Source organism: Haliotis rufescens, unplaced genomic scaffold (genome assembly GCF_023055435.1).
Source record: "Haliotis rufescens isolate VD_foot unplaced genomic scaffold, xgHalRufe1.0.p SCAF_8, whole genome shotgun sequence".
Lineage (NCBI taxonomy): Eukaryota > Metazoa > Mollusca > Gastropoda > Lepetellida > Haliotidae > Haliotis > Haliotis rufescens.
The window spans coordinates 38,959,108-38,969,613 of record NW_025964372.1 but is presented as its reverse complement, the minus strand read 5'-3'; the positions used below and the strand labels follow the sequence as shown (position 1 = coordinate 38,969,613).

At 40.9% G+C, this 10,506-nt stretch overlaps 1 protein-coding gene across 1 annotated transcript; it reads left to right on the top strand.

Moving 5' to 3' along the window:
• Positions 1–9,564: 9,564 nt before the first annotated feature.
• LOC125377023 (collagen alpha-1(I) chain-like) lies at positions 9,565–9,966 on the top strand. Its single transcript, XM_048389809.1, has one exon. The coding sequence runs from the start codon at positions 9,565–9,567 to the stop codon at positions 9,964–9,966; it is 402 nt and encodes a 133-aa protein (XP_048245766.1).
• The last annotated feature ends 540 nt before the right edge of the window (positions 9,967–10,506 follow it).

The window sequence follows — 10,506 nt, the reverse complement described above, 5'->3', positions numbered from 1 at the left end:
AGTTGAATCGGGGGAATGTTTTATGAAATACATGCTCTGCTGTCTATAAGAGAGACTCTGGCAGCCGGACGCCTGTTTGTCAAGGCCAGCTAATGTTGACTCTCGACTGCCGTGCGTGCATGTGTTGTCACTGTAGCCCTGGAATATTGGAAATGGGCGTTTGATTATCTTAAAGTATTACGACACCTTTCAGCAGGACGACTGTTCCAAGTATGACTGATTCATTTTCCAAACAGTTATTGCACGTGCAGGTTCATGTTTTAACTCTTAAAAAACACTGTGTTTTCAGTCTTGATGTTTTAAGAGATGTAAATTCAGTTCCTATAGTGAGTGAGCAAGTGAGTGAGTGAGTGAGTAAGTTATATCTCTTTTGAAGAGTATATCAGTTACCTTATTCGACGTAATAAGCGCCCCGATCTAATAAGTGCCCACGGCGACATTTGCTAATATATTGGCTAGTGAACAATCCCAGTTAGCACCCCTTCCGATTGATCAATGTACACAAGACTTATTTATTCACGTATAATACGCACTCGTGTGTTATATGTACCCTTAATTATGGGCAATTAAATTCTAGAAAAATATATCTGTCGTACATAAACATTTCAGGCTGTCAGCATAAACCTTGAAATTTATATTTCAACTCTGTTTTTTTCACATAAATAATATTCTAATAAGAGCCCTTTTTCACATAAATAATATTCTAATAAGAGCCCCCTATTTCTAATTTTGAGAGCGCCCTTGGCGCTTATTACGTCGAATACGGTTTATCATGGAGTATCAGTTTAATGTGGAGTGCAGTGTTAAACAACAAACAAACAGTTTATTGTGTGGTGTGAACCTGACATTTTTATGAATCCCTCAAGCACAGGGTTTGTGCTGACAAATGTAGGAAACATTTTTGATGTAAATTGAACTCACAATCTTCAGCCATGCCAAATAGGGACACAACTCTGCTGATTGAATGATGGTGTGTCAGATAGCTGGGCCCCCATGCCTGTAAGTATCATTTAAAACCCAAGCCATTTCTACAGAGTATCATCTAAAGTGAAGCTCTGTAACAATACCGAATTTTACAATGATCTTGTAATCACATACTCTTTTACTGTTTGCTATTGACTTAATCATTCTTTTATCTATAGGGCAGTCGGGCAGGCTAGTGGTTAAAGCGTTTGCTCGTCACACCAAAGACCCGGGTTCGATGGGTACAATGTGTGAAGCCCATTTTTGGTGTCCCCGATATTGCTGGAATATTGCTAAAAGCGGCGTAAAACCATACTCACTCACTTTTATCTTTAACACGCATAATCTAGACATGGTATTCTCTTGCAATATATATTATGTTGACATTGCCTTCCAATAAGAGAAGAGAAAGAAGAGCTTTTGAACAAATAGTTTCTTGTATGCAATCATCGAAATCATAGTCTTACGTGAAAACTCTACAATGATGGAGATCCCTTCAGACTGAAAAATCCTCAGATGTCAGTTTGCTTGAGGATTTGTCATGTGAGCTACTTCGTAAACAATAGCAAAACTTGTTTTTTCCACATTTTTGAAGGACACTTATGTCAGGAAGATTGTACTGGGGATGTGATATGATTTATGAAATTATTAAGATGTCAGGTTGCATTTTATCAGAAGCTAGTCCACAAATGTAGGGATGGCAATGTGTTTGTTTTCATTTGTACCAAAGGTCACTTGTTAAGATGTTCAGGTGTGCCACAGGGCACTCATTAAGATGTCCAGGTGTGTGACAGGGCACTCATTAAGATGTTCAGGTGTGACACAGGTCACTCATTAAGATGTTCAGGTGTGCCACAGGGCACTCATTAGGATGTTCAGGTGTGCCACAGGGCACTCATTAAGATGTTCAGGTGTGCCACAGGGCACTCATTAAGATGTTCAGGTGTGTGACAGGGCACTCATTAAGATGTTCAGGTGTGCCACAGGGCACTCATTAAGATGTTCAGGTGTGCTACAGGGTACTCATCAAGATGTTCAGGTGTGCCACAGGGCACTCATTAAGATGTTCAGGTGTGCCACAGGGCACTCATTAAGATGTTCAGGTGTGTGACAGGGCACTCATCAAGATGTTCAGGTGTGCCACAGGGCACTCATTAAGATGTTCAGGTGTGCCACAGGGCACTCATTAAGATGTTCAGGTGTGCCATGGGGCCCTCATTAAATGTTCAGGTGTGGGAAATGCATTATTACTGCTGGCTGCATGGCAGAAACATAGTCAAAGGTATTTCTATTTGAAATGAAATGATTTCTAAGTGTGCTCACCAGGCACCAGGAAGTTCTATTAACCGTTCCATTGATGCTCCGATACAGGGCATTTCAAAGCCTGAATTTTAACAGGATATAAAACGTCAATGCCAGAGAATAACTAGTTTTCATTATCTGCCGAAAGAAAAATATTTCATTTGGCAAAAAATATGTGATAAAAAATAAGGGTTGAAGTCCCAGGTCATATATCATAATAGGTGCTTGCATATCTCTTTCCTAAAGCTTGACTCAGTTGTTATTTTTGGTTACACAGTGGTTTTTGAGCATGCACAGTTTCCTGTAGTGAAGGACCGATCAAACATTCAGTCTGATAACACACTGTGGACAAATGACCATGGTTGCCTAGCAACAAGTACACAGGAGAGGAAGAAAAAACATTGATGGTATTGCGTTGCACTCTTTTTTCACCTTTATGAGCAGGTAGATGTTTTGTCATACTCGTCACACGGGGAAATATTAATGTTTATAATGTTACAATATCGGTAAGCACTTGAGTGGATTGCAGTGTTGGGGGGTGGGTGGGGGGGGGTGGGGGGGGGGGGGGGATCACAGTTTACCTGAGAGGCATTGATTGGTATCAGCCAACTTGTAATGTGGCCATGTGGCTGTACCCTCGTGTGGCTGTACCCTCATGTGACTGTACCCTCATGTGACTGTAACCTCATGTGACTGTACCCTCATGTGGCTGTACCCTCATATGACTCTACCCTCGTGTGGCTGTACCCTCATGTGACTGTACCCTCATGTGGCTGTACCCTCGTGTGGCTGTACCCTCGTGTGGCTGTACCCTCGTGTGGCTGTACCCTCATGTGGCTGTACCCTCGTGTGGCTGTACCCTCGTGTGGCTGTACCCTCGTGTGGCTGTACCCTCATGTGACTGTACCCTCATGTGACTGTACCCTCATGTGGCTTTACCCTCATGTGGCTGTACCCTCATGTGACTGTACCCTCATGTGGCTGTACCCTCGTGTGACTGTACCCTCATGTGGCTGTACTCTCGTGTGACTGTACCCTCATGTGGCTGTACCCTCATGTGACTGTACCCTCATGTGACTGTACCCTCATGTGACTGTACCCTCATGTGGCTGTACCCTCATCTGCCATGCATAGAACCTAACCGATAATCGATCATAGTGCTTCTTTTATGATTATTTATATTTTCAATATATATACTCATCACCAAAAGAAACGCAAACCATAGAAAGATATAGAGAAGTATGTATGTTAAGAAGAGATGTTCCAATGTGTAGCAATTAATTACAAAACTAATAATCAGTCAGGTGTAACCACACTGTGTTTATTCTTATCACGATATGCTGCACATGATTTCCAAACTTTACATGCTAATCCTGCATGAGACAAATGATGCATTCTCGAGTCATGCATCTATGAGTGAGTGAGTGAGTTTGGTTTTACGCCGCTTTTAGCAATATTCCAGCAATATCACGGTGGGGGACACCAGAAATGGGCTTCACACATTTTACCCATGTCGGGCATAGATCTATGACGTCACATATGATGCATTCATGAGCATCATTTCACACAACAAACCAGTTTGTTTGTTTGTGTATCGACCAATCTAATATCTCTTGAATATGAGTAATTCTTCATATATTAACCAACATGTATGATATTCGCATTTCTGTTGTTGGTGAGTATATATATAACTATATATATATATATAGCTATATATAAATATTAACATTTTAAATATTAACATTTTAGGATATTTTGTTCATTTCAACTATGTTTATTTTATTATTTAATTCAAGTCCATTAGCTCCTCAAAACAAAGGTACATAATTTCACAATTTGCAATAAGCAATAGAAGCATATATAATAAAACATTAAAATTACATTGTCCAATAAGTGATTTTCTTAACACTAATAGTAGTTTACAGAATTTCATTACATTACCTACAATAGTTTTCACAAATTTAAATTTGAAATGAATTGAATGTACACTTAACTATATATTTTTTCGGAATATAATATTCATGGTAAAATGTTAGTTTCTAGTTAAATTAATCTGATTATTGCATTTAAATTGTGTTTAGCTGTTATGTTGGGTAACTGAATCCCAGGTAGATCACAGGAGCATAACGCATGTACAGCTTAATGTTCATTTCAATATTACATGAGTTAATTTTAAACTTGGTGTAAAAAGAATTGCCTGCGAATGGGCAATGCAATTGTAATCTATCATGACTAGGAATCTTTTGTTATAAAGTAAGCATCTACCTTGACCAAGCTGGTGTTCTCCTGTGTTGGTGTGCCTGTAGCAATTATTACCAGGTAGTCTTGACGGTACATAGTATGCAAGAGCAATTTTCCCCCAAACTTGTACTGATGAGGGGTGCGCATTATACTCAAGTTCACATGCACAAAAAATACTTTATTAAATCAAGGCTTCATTTAGCTATATAAAATATGCACCAGTGCAAGCTATTATTTAATACATTACCTAATAGTTATGTCTCCGTGCACCAAGTGCATGTAAAGAAATCCAAATTTGTTTCTCACCCTAAGATGCCCATGCAACATTGATCTGTGAACACGTCAATATATCTAAACTTATTTACCATACTAAGTCAATCACCCCTCTATGGTATAATTTGTCTTGCATTTAAGGGCTTGAAGTAATCAAGAGTTCATGTACATGTTTCAACATTAGGGGTGTCACGATAAATCGAAATATCGATATATCGCTATTGGTAAGCACTTAAAGTCAATAAATCGATTGTTAAATCAGTTTCGATCAATAGTATCGATTTCAATTAGGAATATCGATAGTTTTGATTCTTTTAAAGTTTCAATAAAATACATGCAATGCTGTTCAAATTTGTTTTTCATTTGATCATGAGTGGTAGTAAATTACGCATGGTAATGTTGAAGTTTCTTTTTCTTAAATTATTAGGGTAAAGAATAAACAAATCAGTCATATCTGAAACTTTACTTTATATTTGTTGTTATGGTTATCACATTCAAAGAAAACTTCAGTTCCAAGGTTTAATTCAACTCTAAAATCCGTCTTAAATGATACACTGAAAACTATCGATATTTATCGCAATAGTTGCTTGCAATATCAATACATTTTCACAATAGTTTCTTTCAATATCAATAGTTAACGCAATAGTGATTTCCAGACCAATAGTCACCCCTATTCAACATGGATAAAATTATGGGACCTGAGTGTGCAACCTGGTTTTGCCAGGTGCAACTAGGTTTTAATGAAGGGAATTGGCTATTTCATTGTTATTGAACTATACAAGATCATCCATATACCTGAAGCTTAAGTTAAACCTCTTGACCAAAATACCTTGTTTTGACTTTGCCAATTCCCATTCATATGCATAAAGAAACAGAGCAGAAACACAGAAAGGGGAGCACAATTGGTGCCCATGGGGATGCCTTCTTCATGCCTTGAACGCCCCTTTTAATGTTTACTATCTTGTTATTGTAACAATCATCAAATAAAGGTGTTAGGACCTACACCGAAACGTCGCACTAATTGTAATAAAGAAGTTGTTCATCCATAGAACTTGTCTTTCTTCATTGTAACAACAGCTCATTAGCGTGATGAACTCAATGTCATCTCATTGTGGATTGGATATTGACAGGGCAACTAGTGTTGGGTGGGGATTAGCACTTCCAATTATCTGGTAATTTGTCAATAGTGCATTTACCACCACACTGACTGCTATTCTACTTATCAAGTCAATTTACTATGTAATGTTTCTCGGGGACCAATGAAATGTATTTTGTTTGCAGGTTTTCTACTTAAAGGGCTCTACTTATCAGATATAAAATGTATGATAATTATATAGTGAGCGTTGCGGGACCAACGAAAAGTCACTACATGAGATGTTTTTCCACCTAAAAGGTTTGCACTTAGCTGTATTTGAAAGACAAAATACATATAAATAAACACACAATGCCATTTAGGAAGTGGTAAAGTACAGATTCTCATACTTTTTGGGGTTGAGTTTCGTCCGGGATTTGAACCCACACAGCCAGAGTGAGGCACCTTATTGCCAGCACACAAAGTCAGCGATCTAACCCACTCAGCCACCGAGGCTTCCACAAGAAAAGAAAGTGTTATCCCGAATATAACATTTCTTACATTTGACCACTTTCTAAATGGCATTGTGTGTTCATAGCTTTCGGCCATGGGAGCCGTGCCAATTTACACTTGTCAGGGGGGTACACAAAGTATGTGATCTAGACTACCAGTTGTCGGACTTTCATTTTTGTGGAAGCCTTGGTGGCTGAGTGGGTTTAGATTGCTGACTTAAAAGATTAAAATAAGAATACTGGTATTGACCTTTGCTCATTTTTTAAATGTAAAAAGATGTGCATGTTTTATGGATTCATGGAAGAGATAAAAGCATAATTCTTATTAACATTGTAAATACAGAAAGTTGTGGGTAACTTTCTGTAGCTCTCTCTTTCTACATGTGCTGTACAATTAGCCATCACTGGATTGTCTGGTCCAGACTTGAATATTTTCTGGCTGCCATCCTATCGCTGGAATATTGGAATATCTGGTAGATGCTCTATCCAGTAGACCATGGAAGTTTGATAAGTAAGAATAGGATCATTGGAATACATATCATGGCGTGACAGCTCAATGTGGAAGGAAAGCTGGTCAAGTTGTAGTCACCATGGATACGGTGCAGTCAGACCAAGGATCATAAATAGAATAAATCTGGACAATGAACCCAAATCAGATCCTGCAAGAGGAAGTGATGCAACTCTACAAGTCAACTGTGGCGCTTAGACTGCACACACTCCCTGCAATTATATGCGACTCCGCATGGATGTTTTTCAATTCTTCAACAATTCTTGTTTTGACGGAACCATGAGAAAATTGGTTTTCAAGACCATAATTTGGGTTTGATGGTTTTGTTGTTGGAAATGGTTACTGACACAGTCTGTTTACTCTTTCAGCCACTCAGTCATAAACATGGGACCCGTGAAGATCTGAGTTAGAATAGGTCTTCAGCAACCCATGCTTGCCATAAGGGGCGATTGTGCTTGTCATAAGAGGCGACTAACGGGATTGGTTGGTCAGGCTTGCTGTCTTGGTTGATGATGCATGTCATCGAATCTCAACTGAGTGGATCGATGCTCATGATGTCAGTCACTGGATTGTTTACAGACCATTGTCATACAGCTGGAATATTGCTGGGTGTGGCGTTGAACAAACAAACAAACAAACAAACATATAGATGGCTTCTGAATGTAGACCACTTGCATGTATGTGCTCACATTCAGTCCTTTGATCTTATTAGCTGTGATATATTTTAAACTCAGGTTAAAGTAGTTCAGGATTTCTCATTATGTAGGAATCCTGTGCATTTGGTGCGATTTCCACTCCTAACAATCCTTATAGTATTTTTAATGAGTCATATTTGTTGCAATATTATTTTATCAGTTAATACAAGTTCCTACAAGAAACAAGGGATGAATTTTGATTTCCTGTTGACATATTCTGCACCTGAATATCCATGGAGACAAGCATAAGATGATGATAGCCTAGTCTATCCCAGAATCCTCATGGGGAGAGAGTATGAAGCATTGGTGACCTATTCCAGACTAGAATCCCCAGAACGAGATCTGAAATGATCTATTCCACATGCCTCCAACGAGTTGCGACTCCTGTATTTTAATCAGCCTGCATGATAGCATCTCCCTCCCTAACACGGCTGGGCTCCGTGGCAACCAGTGGTTACAAATCTATTTGTTATTTGGTCAGTGGACTAAGTCAGTCTCGATGGCTGGAAGGAGCTGTTCAGATGTTATCAAACCTGACATTGTTGACCTACTGGTCTAATCTCATGCTGCTGAACATTCACTTGGTGCAGGGGAATTGGTGGCCCAGTCGTCTAAGGCGCTGCAATTCACTGTGCAGATTTCCATCCCTTTGGCACACCAGAACCTATGATTGTGGGTTCGAATCACGGTTCACCACGATTATGTTTCTAGGTTTGTCAGCACCATACCCATGCTCGTGGGTGTCACCGAAGTGGTAAATGTCTGAGACCTGCATCACTTCGAGCTTACCTCCCACATTAAGCTGACACGCCGTGATATAACTGGAATACTGTTAAAAGCGGCATTAAACCCAACTCACTCACTCACTTGGTGCAGAACTGTGCACAGCAGGACCTTGCTTCGGTCACATAGGAGATCAACATACTGTGTTTTCAATATAGAGCTAGGTTACCTGGTGATTTAACAATGTTAAATTGAATTTGGACCCGAAAGCACAGCGTGAGGTCTCAAATGTTTAATTTAGCGTGGTTAAACCTCCAGGTAACCTAGCCCTTCATTGAAAACACAGTATGTTTATGTATCTCCATTCTACCATGACTAAATAAAACCTGAACTCTTCGGTGTTAGCAAATATACTGAGTGAAGCGGCATGGGTTGAGTCAGTGTTTTGAGTGGGTTGTCGATCACAATTTACGGAATCAATGACAACAGCTTTAAAACCAAATATGGCGCTGTAAATGCTCAAGCAGTTTGTTTACACCACAATACATCACACAAATTTATGACAGGCGCTGAAAGCATGTAGCACAGCAATGTCGTAAGCAAACATGAGGTTGGCATCCCTACAGAAAACTAGGCATGTCACCATTATGACATCACATCGCTCATTCTGATGCATTGAGTTGACGTCACAGTCATACATTGAAAACTCTAAATAGCAAACTCTCTGTTGTATTCAAACCTTTAAATATGTTTCCTGCACTAAATGTATTGCCATACATCCTTTAAATATCATTGTAACCGCAACTATTCATTTTGTAGCATATATTTGTACATATAAGTATTTAGATATGCCTACCGACAATGATTGTAAAAGAAGTACTATTCTAAAAATATTAGCTTCTGCGGTGATTCAGCCGTCAAATCGGCTGTTTCAATCAGGTTTTTTTAGGGCTACCAATGGATAAGGGGGCCACCAATGGATGAAGGGCCACCAATGGATGAGGGGCCATCAATGGATGAAGGGCCACCAATGGATGAGGGGCCACCATGGATGAAGGGCCACCAATGGACAAGGGGCCACCAATGGATGAAGGGCCACAGTGGATGAGGGCCACCAATGGATGAAGGGCCACAGTGGATGAGGGCCACCAATGGATGAGGGCAACCAATGGATGAGGGGCCACCAATGGATGAAGGGCCACCAATGGATGAGGGGCCACCAATGGCTGAAGGGCCACCAATGGATGAAGGGCCACCAATGGATGAGGGCCACCAATGGATAAGGGGGCCACCTATGGATGCGGGCCACCAATGGATGAAGGGCCACCAATGGATGAAGGGCCACCATGGATGAAGGGCCACCAATGGATAAGGGTGCCACCAATGGATGAGGGCCACAAATGGATAAGGGGGCCACCAATGGATGAGGGCCACCAATGGATAAGGGGCAAACCAACGGATGAGGGGCCTTTTATGGATGAAGGCCACCAATGGATGAAGGGCCACCAATGGATGAAGGGCCACCAATGGATGCGGGCCACCAATGGATGCGGGCCACCAATGGATGAAGGGCCACCAATGGATGAAGGGCCACCATGGATGAAGGGCCACCAATGGATAAGGGGGCCACCAATGGATGAAGGGCCACCAATGGATAAGGGGGCCACCAAAGGATGAAGGGCCACCAATGGATGTGGGGCAAACCCAAGGATGAAGGGCCACCAATGGATGAAGGGCCACCAATGGATGAAGGGCCACCAATGGATGAGGGTCACCAATGGATGCGGGCCACCAATGGATGAGGGGCAAACCAATGGATGAGGGGCCACCAAAGGATGAGGGCCATCACTGGACAAGGGCCACCAATGGAAGATGGCTATCAATGGACAAGGGGCCACCAATTGACGAGGGCTTCAAACTGATAAGGGGTTACAAACTGATGAGGGGCTACGGTAACCGCAGTCACTTGTGACCCCGAGAGGTAACCAAGATGCTGATGTCCATTGAAGGCCAGCGGGATAATGCCAGGAAGGAGAGACTAATGGAATTGCCGCTGGATTGGTTCTGCGCTCAATATATATGGTAATAGAGTTTGGATTAGGTCTGGGATTTGGCTTCATTGTAGTCCTGGTGAATCTTTCCAAAACAACTGATTAGGCTCTGATATAGCAATCTCGTTACAGCAATTCTGCCCTGTAAAAAGAGCAATTTAGTGTG